General features: G+C 43.9%; 1 protein-coding gene across 3 annotated transcripts in view; it reads left to right on the top strand.

Annotated features, from left to right (window-relative positions):
- Positions 1-21,149, top strand: part of matk (megakaryocyte-associated tyrosine kinase) — a 71,962-nt gene that overhangs the window by 37,131 nt on the left and 13,682 nt on the right. For all 3 annotated transcript variants that reach the window (XM_059991551.1, XM_059991552.1, XM_059991550.1), the window contains exons 5-9: positions 4,410-4,629; positions 9,248-9,341; positions 12,978-13,043; positions 15,839-15,938; positions 20,020-20,104. In XM_059991551.1, coding sequence (XP_059847534.1) covers positions 4,410-4,629; positions 9,248-9,341; positions 12,978-13,043; positions 15,839-15,938; positions 20,020-20,104 — 565 coding nt within the window. The remainder of the gene's footprint in view (positions 1-4,409; positions 4,630-9,247; positions 9,342-12,977; positions 13,044-15,838; positions 15,939-20,019; positions 20,105-21,149) is intronic.

The raw sequence follows: 21,149 nt of genomic DNA, 5'->3' as shown, positions 1-21,149 counted from the left end.
TACCCCGCATCGCGGATATGGTCAATCAGATAGCTCAGTATAAGGTGTACTCGATCATAGACCTGAAATCCGCTTACCATCAGCTCCCCATCTGCCCGGAGGACTGCCCCTACACCACCTTCGAGGCAGGCGGCATCCTTGCGTGTCCCCTTCGGTGTCACAAATGGTGTCTCTGTCTTCCAGCGGGAAATGGACTGGATGGTGGACCAGTGCCAACTGAAGGCCATGTTCCCATATCTGGATATCATCACCATCTGCGGTCACGACTGGCAGGATCACGACTCCAACCTCCAACGATTTTTCAAAGCGGCCAAAGCTCTTAACCTTACCTAAAACAGGGACAAGTGTGTGTTTGGAACCGCCCGACTTGCTATCCTTGGGTATGTCGTGGAGAACGGGGTCATTGGCCCTGACCCCAACCATATGCACCCCCTGTTGGAACTCCCTCTTCCCACCACCCTCAGAGCCCTCAGACGGTGCCTGGGCTTCTTTTCCTATTACGCCCAATGGGTCCCTCATTACGCAGACAAGGCCTGCCCCCAGGTCAAGTCCACCGCATTTCCCTTCTCAGCCGAGGCCTATGCGGCCTTTAGCCACATTAAAGGGGACATTGCCAAAGCAACGATGCAAGTGGTGGACGAGACCATTCCCTCTCAAGTAGAGAGTGACGCCTCCGACTTTGTGCTGGCTGCTACCCTCAATCAGGCAGGAAGGCTGGTAGCATTCTTCTCTCGTACCCTTCAAGGCCCTGAAATTCTGTGGTAGAGAAAGAAGCCCAGGCCATAGTGGAAGCTATTAGGCACTGGAGGCACTATCTCGCCAGCAAAAGGTTCACCTTGCTGACCAACCAGCGCTCAGTTGCGTTCATGTTTAGCAACCAACAGCGGGACAAAATCAAAAATGATAAAATTTTGCGGTGGAGAATGGAACTCTCCACCTACAACTATGATATCCTGTACCGGCCTGGAAGGCTCAATGAACCCCCTGATGCCCTATCCCGGGGAGCGTGTGCCAGTGCACAGCTCGACCAGCTATATGCCCTCCATGCAGGTCTTTGCCACCCGGGAGTCACCCGCCTTTACCATTTCTTGAAAGCCCGGAACCTGCCTTACTCCCTTGAGGACATCAGGACGATGACCAGGGACTGTCAAGTCTGCACTGAGTGCAAACCGCACTTCTACCATCCTGAAAAGGCGCAACTTATCAAGGCCACCCACCCCTTTGAGCGGCTGAGTGTCGACTTTAAGGGCCCCCTTCCCTCCATCTACCGCAATGTCTGCTTTCTCAACATAATCGACGAGTACTCGCGGTTCCCCTTTGCCATCCCCTGCCCCGATACCACTGCCACATCCGTCATAAAAGCCCTGCGCCAGCTCTTCACTCTGTTTGGATATCCCTGCTATATCCATAGTGATAAAGGGTCCTCGTTTATGAGTGACGAGCTACGCCAGTACCTGCTGGCTAGGGGTATTGCTACTAGTAGGACCACGAGCTATAATCCCCAGGGAAATGGACAGGTGGAGAGGGAGAATGCCACTGTGTGGAAAGCCTTTAAGTCAAAGGGATTGCTGGTCTCTCGCTGGCAGGAGGTCCTCCCCAAGGAACTCCACTCCATCCGCTCCCTGTTATGCACGTCCGCCAATACCACCCCTCATGAGCGACTCTTCTTTTCCCAGTAAGTCTGCTACTGGGACCACCCTACCGGCTTGGCTGACGTCCCCAAGGCCAGTGCTGCTCCGGAAACATGCGAGGAGCAATAAATACTCCCCAATGGTCGAGAGGGTTCACCTACTTCATGCGAACCCCCAGTATGCCTACATGGTCTTACCTGATGGGTGGGAGGACACGGTCTCCGTCCGCGACCTGGCGCCTGCAGGAGCACCAGACCACTACCCCGAACACTCCACGGTGACTACTATGAACCCCGTACCCACCGAGGTGTATGCCCACGAGACACTGCGCACACCAAGCCCTACACAGACTCCTCACGACACTCCCATACCGGGTGCCTCGCACACGCATGAGGGATTACCGATGCCTAACGGGCTGGCACCTCAAATCAGGCCAGAGCCAGCACAACCACCGTCACCGGTGCCACATAAATAACAGCGACAGATTCGACCGCCTGAAAGACTTAACCTGTAAATATACTTGTAAGAAACTTCGCCCCATGGGGACTCTGTTTTAAAACAAAGGGGGGGTGAATGTGGTAAACTACATATACCTGTCTGCACACGCCCCTCTACTGACTGCTCCTGTGGCTCATCCCACGGACCCCTGTATAAAGGCGATTGGAGGCACTGCTCCTCCCTCAGTCTCCAGGATGTTGTGTGGTGGTCTCTTGCTGCTAATAAAAGCCTATTGTTCGCCTCCTGTCTCCGAGAGTTATTGATGGTGCATCAAGTACCATGGAAAAACTAACAAGAACGTAGATCTCCGTCCTGTGAACTGTCCAGGAAGCTGTCCCTCCATACAGACCGGTTCACATTAGCTGAAGATGTTCCTCTTCAGAGCACAGGGCACCATGACACTTCCTACTGCTTACCCAGCTGGTAGCACAGGAAGCCAGCGGAGAGAAACAGAGGTTTGCATGATTTTTCCAGTCCCCAGCACATCCTCAAGTGTGTTAGTTTTTAACGATGTACACCAGATGAATAAATCTGAATAAATATTCATTAGAATTGAAAAAAGAACAGGCTGTGACAGATTTTAGAACATTCAGAAAAAAGAGAGAGAGGGGAAGAAGAAATAAAAATGGAAAGTCAGTAATGTGAAGGGGAAGAAAAAGATTTTTTTTTAAGAAAAGTAGATCATCAGATGCATGAAGAAATCCTATATGGGCTTGGAGAGATTTCCAAAGCAATCTTGCCTGACAAGTAACAAAAAAAAACTTTCTGATCTTAATGCTGAGTCCAGAATGCTGTGATTTGGCCAATCAAAAGGGGTCCATCCCTTTCCTAGATCTTCCTTTGAGCTTCCTTAGAACAGTGCAGCAGGGGCTCTGAGTGAAGGTCAGGAGGAGGATTAAAAAAACTGGTGACCTGAAGCTAGGGATTATTCTTGTAAAGTGAATAGAGATGGATCTCCCCACTGAAGAGAGCATAAGACTGAGAACAGTTATCCAGTTTAATAAACTTGAAACATCTCCAAGTAAACTGCTCTTTCACCTGGTAGATCCAATTATCTTCCACTTAGTGGAAGAAATGATAGTGTCTAGTGATGAATCAATGTCGCTGGGCTTGAAAACTCTGCTGGGTTCAGGGGTTGGGTGACAGCCTATTTCAGAGAGACTCCTGCTTTAAGCCCATCTCGAATTCAAATAAGTTCTTTAAGGAAAGTTACCTTTTGTGAACTTGTTCTCTAATCAATGATCCAGAGCTACATGAAGTGTTTTAAATGAGGCTGCTGCCTCCTTCACAGTCATGAAATAAAACTCTGATAAACAGGGACACAGATTTAGGAAAACATCAGCATAAAAGTCAAGGAGAAAGTATTTTACTCAGACAATTAATATAATAATATTATGGTCTGAATGCACTGCATGAACAATTGGTGTAACTGAATTTGGTAGTAAAGTTCAAAGTAGAGCTGATAATTTTAATGATAAAATTTACATCACCCGAAGAAAGAGCAGGAGAATTGGAGGAGCTGGAGCAGGAGAACCAGTCTTTCAAAGCACTGGTATATCCACAGTGGGACGAATAAGTTCTCTCCGTGGTTCAAGAACGTATGGTTCTTCCAACATTTTCTACATTAATCAAGGAATCGTCATACTCTGAACAGCTGAGTTTCTCATAGTCGCACTCCAGTCAGTTATTTTAGCTGTTTTATTTACAGCCTACTGGGTTATTCATGCATTTTTTAGTGGGGAATGAAGCATAAACTCACCTGCTTTCGGAGCATCTTTATCATGCCAGTTGTCTTTAAACTGAGATGAAGCATGACACATAAATGTTACCAAGTTAGCCGTATGATTCACCTTCTTATTGTACTATAACGGCATTAATCTTAAAATCACATTTAAATATACTTACATGCTAATATACGGATATCTCCAAATTATTTTCAGTCTACCCAGTATCGGCTGCTGGTTTGTCTATCTCGTGTATCTGTAGCTCTGTGAACAAGAGAATATGGACTGGTCCCAAGTTGTGCTCTAAGGTTACCTACTTCACTCTTGCACCCTCTAATTTTGAGTTTCTATTCATGTCCTTTAATTGAGCCTTGTCTTTGGTAGATGGAGTCTGGACCATCTACTCTTTCCATTTTCCACTCTGTAGTCACAACAGGATACATTCAGTTGTTAGGCCCTGTTTCATGGGGAAATATGGCGCTAAGCTACATAAGAGACAGTTGACAAAAGACTTGGGTTCCTGGCTCACACTTGCTTGTTCTTCACTCTTTGTGAGGTGGTTCCATGGGAAGATCAGTGGCGAAGATGCAGTGAAGGTGCTCCAGCCCGCAGAAGATGGCCTCTTCCTGGTGCGGGAGTCCATTCGACATCCTGGTGACTATGTGCTTTGTGTGAGCACAAAGGAGGAAGTCAGTCACTATCGTGTTATCTATCAAGACAATAAATTAACAATCGATGAAGAAAACTATTTTTACAACCTGATTGAACTCATTGAGGTAGGTTATCCAATTGTCCATGCTGCCTCTTTGCATTGCACAACGTAAGATTATAACAGCAAGACATCTGAGGAAATGTGCATGAAGTAACACTTCCTCTATGCCTCATGCTGTGCAGCAAGGAACAGAACATTGTGCAAGAGTTTACTCTGGGCAGGCTAACCAATGAAATCAGGCACCACTATCATGCCTGATCCAGTCATCATCTCCAGCAATAGTCAGTATCTGACAGGCAGGAATAGGATCCCCAATTAATCTCATTCCCTGATCCAGATGTGATGTCCTACTCTATCCAAAGTCATTGTGTCAGATCTAGGGATCAAACACATTACCTTCTGCTCAGTGACCAATTTAATCTTTGGCTGAAACTCAATCTGATCATCATGTTATTTCAACAGTTATTATGCAATATTTAAAAGTTATTTCACAAGAAACATTCAACTGAATCTGAATCCTTAATGAAAGTGAAGTGGTTAAAACATATATAGTGATTTTGTAAACTACTGGTCACGGAGATGATCTTTACTGTCTTTAGAGTTTTTGGCAATCTTGGACTTTAAAAGGCTGATGGTTTCAGAAGCAGGAGAAAGGTGGGGAGCAGAGTCACTGGATGGATGTATCTGAGAGACAGCATTGGGAGCCATGGAGAAGGAAGACGGGTGTTATCTCTGGAGATTATAATGCACAAGAATACTCATAGAAGTACAGTGAACAGATATAAGGAGGGAATAGAAGGCTAAATGCCAGTAGGCTTTTTCCACTGGGGTTGGGCAACACTAGAATTAGAGGTCAGGGGTTAAGGGTGAAAGGTGAAATATTTCTGGGGATCTTCTTCGCTCAGAGGGTGCTGAGAGTGAGAAACGAGCAGGAGCAGAAGTGGTAGATGCAGGTTTGATTTTAACATATATGAAAAATTTGGACGAGTACATGGATGGGAGGGCTGTAGTCCAGCTGCAGGTCGATGGGACTAGGCAGAATAATAGTTCAGCATGGACTAGATGGGCCAAAAGGCCTGTTTATGTGCTGCGGTGTTCTATGACTCTATAACTTTCTTAAAACACAACCCTTAAGGAGAGAAACTGGAGCTTGAAGATGAGATAAGGATTGTGCACCAGAATATGACTCTTTCCTTCAACTTGCTGGATCTCAGAACGATGAAGGAAATTCCTCTTTCTGAGAACAATTTATATCCAAGTCAATGGAACTCTGTACTGACTGACTGATCTGATGTTGGCTGTATACCAGTGCTGCCTGGATGGAAATATTCTGCTTGTTTTAAGCCACAGGAAACAGTTGTACTCTAAGTGGAGGAATCTCACTGTAATCAACCTCCACCTTACATACCCAAGACCCCAATTTGTGGGTGACAAGAGGAGAAGCATTTTATCTTTATTTACAATGCTACTTAAACCACTATGGTTTAAATATCATCAACATCTCCTGTCCCTAAATTTAAACAGTCTAATTTTGTCACCAAGAGTGTAATGGAAACATTAACAATGCCTGAGTGTAAATATTGAGAAGTAGTGTTGTGAAATTCATTAAACAAAGTAACCCAGAGGAAGTTTAAATTCAGTGAAGCATCATTCAGCAAAATTAAATAAAGAAAAGAGGGCTGTGGTTTTCTGGGATATGAAAAGGGAAGATAAGTTGCCTTCTAACAGACTTTTTAAAGCTGATGTAGTAAAACTAGGAAGCTCATGCAGGGGAAAAATTTAGAAATATATTTCCTCTGTTCTTGTTAACTTTAGCAAAGGTGGCACTGCTTTAATAACAACATAAAATGTTGGAAAGGCTCAGTTGGTCAGGGCCTGTCTCCGGTAAGAGAAACGGTGAATGTTTTAGGTAGGGGGTCCTTCAGATCCTGATGGCTTTCTGATTGTGTTCTTCATTCCGTTTCCCTCCCCACAGATGCTGTCTGACCTGCTGAGTATTGACATCATCCTCTGTTCTTATTTAATCACTTTGCCTTTATAGTTTTTCTTGTTCACTCAGGGGTCCAGCCCACTGGGGGGAAAAGATTCCGAAGACAGGGAAATGGTGTAGGGAAGCATTGCACCTGATAAACAGTGTGAATGGACTGGTTTCCCACCGCAGAAACTATACTGTAGAGGAGTTAGATTCAGAGGGAGGTTTGTAGGTTCTGTGGGGAGGGGAGTAAATAGAGAGATAGAGAGCTTTAAGAACAGGTTTCCTCTTTAGCCAGAGGATGGTAAATCTCTGAAATTCATTGACACAGACAGCAGCACAGGACAGGTCATTGGGTATATTTAAGGGGGAGATTAATAGGTCCTTGATTAATCAGGGTGTCAAAGGTTATGGAGAGAAGGTAGGAGAATGGAGTTGAGAGGGATAATAAATCAGCCATGATGGAATGGTGGAAAAGACTTGATGGGCCAAATGGCCTGCACCTGTTCCTACATCTTATGATAATATGGTATTAGGCCACTGAGGTCACAGCAGTCAAAGATGGAATAACTCAGTGGGCACTTGCTGTCTTTTTCCGAGGGTGGCAATGGTCAATATGTGAGGGTATATTTTTAAGGTGATTAGAGGAATGTATAGGGGGATGTCAGAGGTAGTTTTTCTTTTTACACAGAGTGGTGAGTGCTTGGAATGCACTGCCAGGGTGATGGTAGAAGCAGGTACTTTAGGAGACATTTAGGATAGTCACATGGAAGACTGTGTGGGAGAGAACCTGTAGAATGTTTTTGGAGTAGGTTGAAAGGTTGGTACAACATTGTGGGCTGAAGGGCCTGCTGTGCTGTAGCAGATTACTAGCAGTAGATTATAGATATGGTGAGGCAAATACTTTGAAGTTTTCGGAAAGAAAAAGCAGATACAACTTTTGAAGTGGAATTATTTCTCGATGAATCTCAGCAACACAATGGCAATGGGTGAAGACGGTGTGGTGATAGAGGATATGGATTATGTGAGTTTCCGATAACCTCATTTTGTCAAGGGACAGTGTAAAAAGAGAGAGTCAGCAGTGACAGAATTGCATGGAAATAATAGAAGTTTGGACGACAGCTCTAGGTCAAGGCAGAAAGTTCGCCGTGAAGGAAGCACACTCTGATGGAATAAGCATGACGAAATGAAAACATCTGAAGCTGTGGTTAATGGTTATAATTTTCAGTTTTGATTAAATGTCGTATGGGTTAGGCACAGGTGCCAGCTTGCTCAGGGTGGAGAAGTATGCAGAAGTAGTTAGTCATGATTTTAGATGCTGAATGCAAAATTTGATACCCTTACATACAGAAATGTCACAGAAATATGTTTGTACATCCCACCCTGGTAGCTTGTTTAGGTATTATAGATAACAATAATGGCTAAATAGAAACCACATTTACACGTGTTATTAGGGTGGGGGGAAGAAAGGTGAAGAAGCTGTCAGGTTTCAGCACTGACCATTACCCACCAATCCCTGCCCGGCACTGTACTATTAGCTGCAGGATGAAGGTCGCATTGGGTTACTAATTCTGAATATTGTACTGAAGCCCGACGCACAAGACCATATCCTGTTCAAGAGAAAGATACCTGTCCCGCCAGAGTTATGTAGATTGGCCTTCAACTATTTCAGAGGGATGAAACCCTTTAGATATTTAAAGGCTGATTTTGATGACATAAGCAAGCAAATTAACTTTCCAAGGCAGCTAGGGAAAATGGACTTGGCTCATCCCTGAAGCACAGGATTACACTGATAGCAACCCTTGTTGAAATGCTCCCCGTGCTGCAGAACTCTGAAAGGTGACATTGATTCCGTGTACCTACACCTGTAGATTTTTGATGGGCGTTGTGAGAAACAGCCTGCAGAACCTCTAAAGAAATGCCTTACAAGAACCAAACTGCCTTCTCTTCAACCAGGCTCGGAGATGTAGTACTCAGAGCTGTTCTGTAAACAAGCCTAGGGTAGGTTGCACAAGAGGATACAAGCTACTGGGCAGGCACAGTAACATGGCAGTTAGCACAATGCTTTTACAGCTTGGGGCACTGGAGTTCAGAGTTCAATTCCAACACTGTCTGGGAGGAGTTTGCACGTCCTCCCCATGAAGAATAGAAACCCAGAAAACCTACAGCACAATACAGGCTCTTTGGCCCACAAAGTTGTGCCGAACACGTCCTGACCTCAGAAATTAGTAGGCCTATGTGGTAAGCCTACCATGAATGAGTGGGTTTCCTCCAGAAACTCCACTTTCCAAAGACGTACCAGTTAGTAGGTCAATTGGTCACTGTAAATTGTCCTGTGATTAGGCTTGGGTTAAATGGGTGGGTTGTTGGGCAGTGTAATTCGTTGGGATGGAAGCGTTTGTTCTATGCTATATCACTAAAGGAAGGAAATGGGGAAGTAGGTTAGTGGCAAGGTACTTTGTACAGATGGGCAGGAAAGACATTATTCTGTACCTTAAGTTGGCTCACTAATATTAAACACTTAAACAAGCGTGCACCAGTTTCTGTAGCTTGCAAAGAGCAAAGTAATTGACGATAAATGCTCAGGACGTTGGTGGTAATGTTGCAGTGCTGGTTCTTGGCAAGGACACAATTTCAAGACTCGCTGGTCGATTCCATTCGGTGTGATAAATATCTCATCAAATCTATTATTTTTGTCTATTCTGTTTAGTATTATATGAAAGATGCATCTGGGCTCATCACGAGGTTAACAAAACCTAAACTTAAGGAGGGCACAAAGTCAGCTGCAGAGGAATTGTCAAAAGGTAAATACTGTGCATGAGTCAGTCACATTTATACAAGTTTCATGTTCATTCTATATATATGCCACATTGGGGCTTCCCAGAATGATTGCATCCGTATCAGGAGGCTGGAGCCAATGGATATTGATTAGTGTTTTAGGAACTGTAATCCCAGCACCGAAGGTTTTTCTTTGTATTCTTCGATGAATCAACCCGAGTGAGAAAGAGAAAAGAACAAACCCATTTTAGCTCATGTTATTGTCAAATTGTGGTCTGCAAGGTCCAAACTCAATTTCTTTACTTAAGTCAGAGAGTTTATTGAGTATTACAGAGATAAACGCAGTAAATCTTCAATAAAGACAGTAAGTACACAGCAAGATTTCTGTCCAAGGTTTCCTTTCTTTCCCCCTGAGTCCCCTAGGGTTCAGTCTTCTCTAAATATATCAGTAATGTTGTGTGGTCCTTCTCCTTTATGCTCCTCCCTGTGTTCATGCCTCATCATATATCATCACCATAGCCTAGATTATGGGCACCCTTTTCTGACTCAGGGCCTCCTCGTGATTCAGTATGTTGACCCCTTCCTACTGTTTGAGTGTGCCAGCTCTGAAGCCATTTGGAATTCACACTTCCTCAAATACAAGTTTCTTCTTTATAAGCTGGTGATTTCCCAACCATTTCCTCTGTCTTTCTGTGCTTGAATGTCCACGCAGATACATCCTGCACAGAACGACACAGCCATTGCCAATCTTTTCACACCAGCACGGCCATACATGGGCCTTTTCACTGAAGCTTTCTCATCATGCTTTCCGGCTATGGGTTTGCATCTTAACAAAACAGGTAATAACAGAAAGGTGCCGATATAGCAGACTAATATTGAAGAATGCGTTTGAGATCACTCCCTCCTGCAGCATTACTCTTCCTTGCTTGGCTACTCTGCTTTAGCCAGTGAACATTTCACTTCCCCACCCACTCTCACCTATCCTAAGTTCTACAGCATGATATCACTCCTTTAACCATTAATTTTTCCTCACCAAGCCTTCCCCTTTCTCCCTTCTGGCTGTGGATTACTTCAAAGATTTAAAGTACATTTATTATTGAAGAATTGCAGCTGGTGGCGTAGTGGCATCAGCACCAGACTTCAGAGCGAAGGCTCGCGAGTTCAAATCCAGCCGGCTCCCTCCCTTGCACACTTTCCATCCATGCTGGGTTGAGCGTCGAGCTGGCAACCCGGCCCCGTAAAAATAAGAAAGCCTGCTAAAAGGAAACGCTGTCACCATGGCATCCCGATGACTCCGCTTGGAGTTAAGGGCTTCTTCTTCTTCTTCTCCTCCTCCTCCTCCTAGTCCTCCTCCTCGTCCTCCTCCTCCTCCTCCTGGTCTGTTTGCTTGCAGGCAGCCACAAAGCAAGAGACCAGAAGAACCTAATTGAGAACTAAGAAAGACCATAACACTACTGCACTGAGAAAGAGGGAAAACACGCACACACACCAGTATTTCAAGCCAGATTGAGCCCTGTCAGAGTAGGCCCAAGCCTTGATTTCAGTTCATCATAGCCCGAAGCTATTCTTGATCTCTGCAAATCGGCTCGGCGCTTGGAGTGATCCAGCCTTGCACCCGGGTTAGGTGGACGGGCAGCAAAACTCTTCCACTTTGACTCCTCTCCAAATTGCTCACTCCAACTCCAACAGTGATACCAGCTCCGTCTGTGACCCCGTCTTGAACACGTTGCATCTCGACTTTGCGATGCACCTTCTAATCAGCTTCACCTCCACTTGCTTCTTCATTTTTTGCAGTGATAGTTTATCACGACTTACTTCAGAAAATGTGTTATTAGTAATGTTTTAGTCAAATTTCTTGTCTTTTGAACTGCCAATGAGCTGTCAAATGTATTCTGCAGCGCCATCTTAAACCAGGATGCCCTTGTCTCATTCACTAATTTTCTTCATCTTCTTAATTCTGCTCTACTGCTCTACTTTTAACTTTTACTTTACCCTCATTGAAATTACATTGCTGTAGTGTTATTTTTAAAGAAAAAAATCCTGAGCATGTTCTCTTGCCATGTTTTGTCTCATTTCCGGACTGTGGGCATTGATGACAAGGCCAAGACATGATGGTGATTTATAATAGGCCAAGAGAAGGTCGTGTGAGTTGGGTTTTTTTGAACCGCTGGTGTCCCTGTAATGAACGTACTCCCCTAGAGAGGTAGAGTACAGATTTCCAGGAAATTGAACCAGTGGTAATGAATAATCAAAGGCATATTCCCAAAGAAGAATCACAATATGACTTGGAGGAGAACATGCAAGCTCCAATATTCCCAAAATTCCTGGTGTCTGCTGCTCTTGTCCTTCCAGGTAGTGGAGGCTGTGGGTTTGGGATATACTGTTGATGAAGCTTTGTTAAGTTGCTGCAGTGAACTATATATATGTGATGCATTTCACCTCTGAATGTACATAATTCTGTGGCTTTGACGGCTATGTTCCTTTACTCCCTTGCTTTCATCATTTGACAAGAGCTAAATCATTTCCACTGAAGTAACTGATGAGAATTCATGCATTGGTGCCGTGATTCACACCTGCCACACTTGGGCAAGAATGTTGGTGTGATGCCAAAGCTGGAGGCATGCAAAGCAGGAAAACATAAAGACAGCTAGCATTGCCAGTGATTTAATATCAGGTGGCTAAATTGGAGCTCAATGCTTCAGCTAATGCTCACCTTGTACAGTTGAATGAGCAACGAGAGTGAGAAGGCGCCTCCTTCCACCCCCTACCACCACCAGTGCTATTTATAGGGACCATTAACTATTTGCAGACATAGCCCCACTTCCTGTGGTTGGAGTCTAATGCTTTAAAGAGAAGTCTACAGGGAACGAATTATATAGCAGGTGTGGAACAAAACAACTGCTTTATGTGCCCAACCTTCCCCAATCGTAGTCTTTGTTCCCTCTTCATGTGGTGGATTGTGGTTACAGTATCACAAACACAAAAGAGAAAATCTGCTGTTGCCGGGGATTCAGAGCAATACACTCAAGTGCTGGAGGAACTCAGCAGGTCAGGCAGTATCTGTGGGAAAAGAGTAAGCAGTTGACGTTTCGGGCCAAGACCCTTCTGAAGAAGTCTTGAGGTCGTGACCCGCGGAGTTCCTCCAGCATTTTGTGTGTGCTGGTGTAGTTAATGTGTGTCTCGCTGAGAAAGTGTACTGTTGCAGTTTGCCAAGTCCCTTCTGCAGCCTTGCACAGAAGCACAAAAGCAGCAGGGGCAGAGGAATGTTACCTTCAAGTTCCCTTCCAGGTCACAAGACAGTCTGACTGAGAAATGTACATGTGATGCTTCAGCACATCACCATCCTGGGACTCCACAGCTTGCGGGCATACATTTCCTACCGCCCCAGCAATGTTCTGAAAGATAGATAGATAGATACTTTATTCATCCCCAAGGGGAAATTCAACATTTCTCCAGTGTCCCATACACTTATTGTAGCAAAACTAATTACATACAGTATTTACATACAGAAAGGTTGTCCTCACGGTAGTTTGAGATGTCTTTAAGTCTTCTCAGGAAAGACTTCCATTGGAGAATAAAATAAATCATGAACTGTGAGACTTTGTTCAAACTGCACTGGGTAAACTTTCCCTTCTCTTGACTCTATCCCTGCTTTGTTTCAGCTGGCTGGCTACTTAATATGGAGCAACTTAACATAGGAGATCAGATAGGAGAAGGGGAGTTTGGAGGTGAGTAAGTGATAAATGAATTAATTTCTATTCTTTTAATTGTTTGTGGATAGGTTTGTGGGGATTCTGCAGATGATGGAAATCTTGATCAACACACAATACATTGGAGGAATTCATTGGGTCAGGCAGCATCCATGGAGGAAAATTAACAACCAGCTTTTCGGGTTGACACCCTTTATCACATCCTGTCTCGGCCCAAAGCATCAACTGGTCATTTTGTTGCCTGACCCACAAGTTCCTCCAGCATTTTGTGCTATGTAACATTCAGTCTTGTGAGCTCTGAAGTGGCTGTTGAAGCTAATGGGGTGACTGTAGAGTCCTCCAAAGAGGGACAGGAGGTAGCTGATGGAGTAGGCAGATAGTTAGCTTCTGCTACTTAAGCAGGACCTCAATGTGGTCCTGGTGCATGGCTTTGAGATCCTCAATGTTATCCCGAATACTCCTACTCCTCCTCCTCCCTGAATGGTAATGAGTCACGTTGTGTTTCTTTAAGGAGACATTTGTATACCTCTTTGAGTTGTTTCCTCATTCCACCCAGTGATCTCTTACCCCGTTGCTGCCGGAGGTGGATTGACTGTTTTGAGTGTCCAGACAGGCATGTGTACAATATGAGGTATTCAACATAACTGACAGAACATAACTAGGGCCTATATTTTCCAGGAAGAGGGCACTGACTGTGATTCACTCATCTTTCCAGTGGGCTGGGACCGGCACCAACCACCACATTTGGCCTTTTCTGAACCTTACTAAAACTTTAATCCATCGAGACAGACTGTGCAATACCTGCCTCAGATTTGCGGGCTCGGACAATTATCTTTGCCTTCCTTCCACAATGTTACACAATTGCACTGAAGGCTCGTGTCAGAAGTTTCTGCATCATTGGGTGAAACACTTCCCTTAATCTCTTCTCATTGTAACGTTCCACCCTCAGCCCCAACAAACTCACCATGGGAGTGAAGCTAACTTTGAGAACTAATGGGAAACAATTCCATCTGCAGTATGCTCCATGGAAGTTACAACCTGGTTTAGGCATAGAACAAAGCTCACTCTTCGCTGTCCCGGTAGGGCGATCCTAAATGAGTTCAACACTGAATGGCGACTCCTGCAACGCCGCTGGTGCCAAACTGTATCAGTCTCTGCTGTTGCTCTGGCCTCAACATCTATGACCAATGTTGACCTGTAGAGGGCCGCCTCCTCCTTAAACAAACTAAGTTCAATTTTTAAATATGGCAGACTTTCTGTCCCACCCCCAGGGCTATTGTTTGGGCAAAATCCACCATCACCAGCAACAAGTTCTCCTGCCAGGCACATTAGTGTAACCAGCCATGTTTCCTTGTAGTCCCAGCCGAAACAATAGAAGCTGCTTGATCCACTGAATTTATTTAAGCGATCTGCTTTTACTTCCTTAGGATCCATCTTTGGGCTGCTCCCCTTCCCCACCACATGTACCTGACTGGCAGTGTTATGACACCTGGCTCTTTAACTTCACCGTTGTCTTGACCCCTCTGATGTCTCCACTAGAATCTTTGTCCAATATCTACACTTGCCTTAATATCACGAAGATCAAAGTCATCATCACATGATTCTGCTGAAAGCTCTTTCATGGTTTCTTTATTCTCCTTGATTGTGACCTAATTTTTAACCAGATTGCACACAGCTAGAACAACCCATTCAACCCTGTGACTTTGTGGTTTCACTGCCGCCACTGTCCAGTACTCAAGCAAATGCTAGAAAGACACTGTGGCGGTTGTCAGCAACTCCACCTTCTGTTGTTGTCAGTCTATTTAAAGCATGGCTACTGTATTTTCCACTTCACCAAGATTAACCATCACAGTTCACTGTTCCCTACCTGTTCTGGCTCCCAGCATAGAAAAACCTCAAAAAGAAACTTTAATCTTTGTCTTTAAACCCGTCCCTTTATTCCTTTATTAGCATTTAGCTTGCCCTCACTCTCTCAAATTACACTCAGTGGCCACTTTATTAGGTACACTTGTACACCTGCTCATTAATGCAAATATCAGCCAATCATGTGGCAGCAGCTCAATGCCTAAAAGCACGCAGACATGGTCAAGAGGTTCAGTGGTTATTCAGACCAAACATTAGAATAGGGAATAAATGTGATCTAAGTGACTTTCACTGTGAATGATTGTTGGTGCCAGATGGGGAGGTTTGAGTATCTCAGAAACTGCTGATCACCTTGGGTTTTCACATTCAAAGGTCTCTAGAGTTTACAGAGGATGGTGTGAGAACTAGAAAAACATCTAGCGAGTGGCAGTTCTGTGGGCAAAAATGCCTTGTTAGTGAGAGGGGTTGGAGGAGAATGTTTGACTGAAAGGCAACAGTATCTCAAATAGCTACATGTTACAACAATGGTGTGCAGAAGAGCATCTTTGAATGCATAACGCATAGAACCTTGAAGGGGATGGGCGACAGCAGCAGAAGACCATGAACATACACTTAGTGGCCATTTTATTAGGTACAGAAGGTACAAAATAAAGCGATCACCGAGTGTATTTCTCTAAACTTCTGGCAGTTCCACCTCTTTCCTCCTTTAACAAACTTAATTATAGTTTATTTCAAGCAATCATTTAGTATTATTTCCTGGTTTCTCTGATTCAGCTTCTGCTTTTAAAAAGTCCCCCTGTAAGTGTCTCAGGCTCTGCTGTACAAGTCATCAGACAAATACTGTTTACTTCCCTTGTGAACCATTGAGTCAAATTTCTGAAACGACTCCCAAGTATGTCGCCAAGTTCATCAGAGGAGCACAGTCTAATCTGCACCTTGTGTTTGCGTAGCTGTGTTTCAAGCAGAATACATCGGGGAGGAGGTGGCTGTAAAGAACATCAAATGCGATGTCATGGCTCAGGCCTTCTTGGAGGAAACTTCTGTCATGACGTAAGTGTGGTTTTTACTCCTTCCATCCCTGCCTTTCCTGTGAATGTTGACGTCTGCTGTGTTATAGCTTATTTCTCAATCAGCATCTCGCCCATTGAAGGTTTCAATGCAGGGTAATATTCAGGAGGCAGAGTTCTGACTGAGAATTGCATGTAATGCCACTTATATTGGTCCAGTTCACCCCCTGAGTGAGGTCAGTCTTTGCCCAGTGACTTAGTGTAGTGACTGACCACCAGTGGACACAGAGTACATTTTCTTTCTAATGTGTTAACAAGTTGCATTTTAAAGAGGAAAGCAGAAGTGTCTTTTTCCCCCCTCCCTTAAGGTTATGAAACAAAATCCTTTATCAGGGATCCTGAGATGTGAGACTTCAGCTTCTACACTTCACCAAGATTCACATTGTGCCAGCTGACTCGGGGGGGAAAAAATGAAGTATCTGTTTGTTTTAAAATACGGGTGGTGATACTTCAAGGGGTGAGGTGGAGCTGGTTGAATTTTAATTGGGTTGAATGTGAATGGATGCACTTCAGTGGCAGTATATCTATCCAACAAGTGTGATGGTGGGTTAACTGGTAGATCTGTTGCCCCAAGGTCAGTGGTGTGACAGCATGGAACACGTGCTTAATAGGGAAAAAAGAGACAAAATTGCATAGTTAATAAAGCCGTAGTGGGGTCATTTTAATTTTTCGTAAAGGGTTAAAAAAAATACAAAAGTAGTGTAGATGTGATGAAAAACTGAATTTTCAAGTTCTGGATGGTGGTTATGAGTTCTGGCCACTAGGTGGAGCAGTAGTCACAGTATTCATCCAAAGACCCACCAGCTGAGTATCAGTACACCAGTGTTATGCCGCCTGCTGCTGTTGTCAGGATTAAGGCTGACTCGCTTCCACAACGTGGCCAATGTTCCAACCAGACTGCGGCAGGAGCATGTCAGGGCTGAATGCGCCAGACCTGGTGGGCAGGTTGCTTGGTGTTGAGATGCTGCAGTGTTTCCAGGCATAGATTCGTGATTCTCACTATGACCCAAATGTTTGTCTGCACTGAGCAGGCATTGGCCAGGTTATTCAAGAATCAGTGGGGATGCTGCATATCCTTCAGCCTACAACATTGTGCCAACCTTTTAACCTACCCCAAAAACCCTACCCTTCTCATACTCCTCCATTTTTTTCCATTCATGTGCCTAACTGATAAATATCTCTAATGTATCTGCCTTTACCACCACCTCTGGTGGCTTGTTCCACACACCCATCACTCTCCATGTAAAAAAACCCTACCATTGATCTCCCCCTATACTTTCTTGCAATCACCTTAAAATTATGACCTCTCATATTAAGCGATTTCCACCATGGGAGAAGGACAGTGGCTGTTCATTCTATCTATGCCTCTTAGCATTTTATACAAAAATATATATTTTCAAGGAAGACTTGAGCACATCCTTGAAGATTTTCCTCTCTCCACCTGTGACGGAGCTCAGAATAAAGTGTCTGTTTTGGGAATCTGGTGTTGGGCATACAATTGACTTAGTGTGAGTGGAGCTCAGTACTGCTGGTGTTGACCTCCAAAATCCTCCTAGTGAATTTGTAGAAGTTTGCAGAGATGGCATTGATATTTTTCCAGCAGCCTGGGTTGACTATTTCAGATAATCCAGATCTTGGAATGAAATGGAAGTGTAGAGGTTACATACTGTGAGTTTTATGCTAAGTCTGAGGTTTTGACCAAGTTCTCTTTTGCTCAGTCGACCAAGGACTATGCTGGCACATTGAGTGCAATGCTGAGAGATAGCTTCTGACTTTACGCAGAAGTCCATGTTTTCCCAGGGTCTCCTGATTCTTTATAGACAACGGACAGTGAGGTGGTGCAGGGTCAGGTTGGTGAAGGACTTTGGTCTTGCAGATGTTGAGTGTAACACCCATCCTTTTATCTGCACGTGAACAATGGTTTGGAGCTTCTCCTCTAAAGATGTGCAAATACATGCTCACCACAGAGGATGCTAAGAAGGTCTTCTACTCCAATTTTGTCTTCCTCTGGAATGTGGAGTGGGGTTTTTCAAACTGATCCTCCTCAGTGACTTCAGAGTCGGGGTGACAAAAGTGCAAGGCTTCATCAGTAGGAAGAGGTAGAGAAGGCCAACTTCAGCAAGGTTCTTCTCTTAACAAAGTGCTTGGAGATTAGCCTTGTCATAACCAATACACAGTTTCATCAGAGGGACAAGCACAAAGACATCTTACTGTACCCCAGTCCAAGCTCTGACACCTAAGGGTCATTACAATAGTCTGATTGAGTAACCAGTGGGAAGGCTGCATCTCCTGTGCCATGACAGGATCAATGATCATTGGACCAGCCACCATCTTGTTTCCTCTGTTATCTCCACCAAGTTGGTCTAAGACATCAGCACCAGCGGAAATGTTGTTACAGGGAGATCAGTGCTGAAGCTCTTAAGAACCTTATCAGACAGTGCCTCTCAGGCAACCTGTGTCCATAGTGGGCTACCCTGAATGCAACATCACAGGCACCATGGTTACATATCATTAACGGACTCGTGGTCCATCGATGCTCAAAACAGAGAAGAAACATTTGGCATGGCATCGGTAATTGGAGAAAAAGCACACAGTTGGCAGGAGAATCATCTTACACTGCCTGTGTGACCCACTGACCTGCACCCCAAGCACCTTCTGGTGGCAGAAACCAGGACCCCAAACTAACTCATCAACCACTCCAGTATCTTCAGAACCAAAGCGGAAGCAAGTTATCTCTTCTCTGATGAGCTCCATAGCACAGTACGAGCCCTACAGCCCACGATGTTATACCAACCTTATAACCTACTCTAAGATCGATCTAACTCTTTCCTCCTACATAGCCCTCCATTTTTCTATCACCTACAGGCCTATCTAAGACTTTCTTAAATGTCCCTAATATATCTGCCTCTACCACCACCCCTGGCAGGGCTTCCATGTACTCACCATTCTCTGCGTTAAAAATCTGTCTCTGACTTCTCCCTTTAACTTTCCTCCAATGACCTTAAATTTTGCCCCCTCAAATTAGACGTTTCCACCCTGGGAAAAAGACTCTGGCTGTCCACTCTATCTATGCCTCCTATCATCTTGTACTGCCTCAGACTGCCTAAGAAGAAGAAATCACTTTTGCAATCATTTTTGGGAATCCTTATGTTTGCTCCAGTGTCACAATCAGTGAATAGTTGTCTCGGTCTAAAGCTCCATGAAGTTGACCTTAAAAGTGGTGGATCCAACCTTCCCCATACCTTGCAAGGGACCATCCAACCTGTCGCTATGATTGCAGTTCCATTCCTCTCCGAATGCTTTCTCTGCATTTCAAAGCAATGTGGGAAGCTGCCGCTTCCAACACAACCTGGAATCTGGAACGGGAGGACCCTAGTGTATGGAGTTACTGGCTAATATGTCACAGTTCCATTGGAAGCAAAGTGCCTTAGAAAAGAGAAGCAAGTCAGGCAACAATTGTGGAGAGACAAACACAGATAACACTTCAAATTAATGAACGTTCATCAGAACAGGTCTCACAGCTCCGATAATGAACTTACCTCATTTACATCCAATCACAGCACTGTGTGAGGGCACCTCAGTACAACAGCACTTTAACCACTGTGTGCTACAATAACCTTTGTTTATATTTTTGCTTCTAATTGTGTTCTTTCTTGTATAGTTTATGTAGAGATGTTAATTATGTTTTTCTGACTATTGTGTGCTAATGTTATGTGCCTGTAATGCTGTTGCAATTTTTTTCATTGTTTCTACATATGCATACAGGTACTTGAGCATATGACATAAGCCTAACTTGACCAGCGTTGCATGTTCACTCCCAACAATTTGATATTAAGTAAATGCAAAAGCCATGTGGTAGATAAGCTCTAGTGATTGAAAAGGAACAACATCTCTAGCCCTAACTTTCTCCCAGCCTTCCTTTAATTTGTTCACACACCGAATAAAGACCAAGAACAGAAACCTTGGGTTTTATTCTTCCTTCTCCCTGACATAAAACAACTTGTCAGAGAACAGACCCAGCAGAGGAAGATTTTACAATCTCACTTCACTTCCTATTTTAACAGTAATCTGCAGCACAAGAACCTGGTGAAATTATTAGGAGTTATCGTGGACAATGGGCTCTACATCGTGACTGAGTTCATGAGCAAGGTATGACTTCTTTATTCTACTCTCATGTCTACAACCCATTTTGATTACCATCGCCTTGTCATGTAGAGACTGGTCCCTGGGTAACAGTGTAGTTTTTTAAATATTCTATTGCCCCACACTGTGACTTGGAATCTGTCAGGAAGGGATTTATTGTGAGAATATTAGATCCAGATAATTAATGCAGATGAGAGACTATCCTATGCAAGTTTCTTGAAAGGATTTTGAAAGATCTTCCTTCTGCAAAATTCTCTTCTTCAAATCTTCAAAGTGCTTTAAATGTTACCTACTCCTATCAAGTCTGTTCTATTTTCTTAAAGAAAATCCAACATCTGCCACAAAACATTGATAAATTTCACAACATATGTCAACGATATTAAACCTGATTCTGATTCAGATAGTGTCTTGAAAACTCACTTTTTCATGTGTGGATTTACCCCATACTTTGAGGATATTACAAACCCCAAAATAAACTCCAAAATTTAGCTGCTCTGGAGTTTCAACCCAGTACTGGATCCACATCAAACTGATCTTCCTTTGGAGACACAGAAGACTGTAGATGCTGGAATCTAGAGCAACAAGCAACCTGCTGGAAGGCAGGAATCATAGGAGATCCCTTTCCCCTACAGATGCCACTGAGCCTGCTGAGTACCTGTTTGTTATTGACTTCCTGAATTAGTCTCTTTTATCATCTTGTATTGTCGACTGTCCAGTGTGTTGCTGTAGATTTCCATCATCTGCAGTCTCTTGTGTCTCCATTACTGACCTTTCTGTTAGTTTTGAATTCTAAACTCAACAATTCTTTGATTTTTGTCTGAAAATTACAAATCTGTTGATTTGCCATTCACCCCTTAAGTAGGAAAAAAAATCTAACCTTATTTGGTGCTTATCAAACAAGCTACCTGGTCTATAAGTTATATTTTTGCCAAGTAGTTAGAATAACCTTTTGGTGGTGATCCTTCTGGTTACAATGGTAAACAGAAAGGGTTCAACGTGTATCACAACACATTTATGAGCAGTAACTAGATTCATAATCTTGGCTTTTAAC

Source organism: Hypanus sabinus, chromosome 16, assembly GCF_030144855.1.
Source record: "Hypanus sabinus isolate sHypSab1 chromosome 16, sHypSab1.hap1, whole genome shotgun sequence".
Taxonomy (NCBI): Eukaryota; Metazoa; Chordata; class Chondrichthyes; order Myliobatiformes; family Dasyatidae; genus Hypanus; species Hypanus sabinus.
The sequence above is the reverse complement of the archived record's forward strand: the minus strand, read 5'-3'. Positions and strand labels throughout refer to the sequence as shown.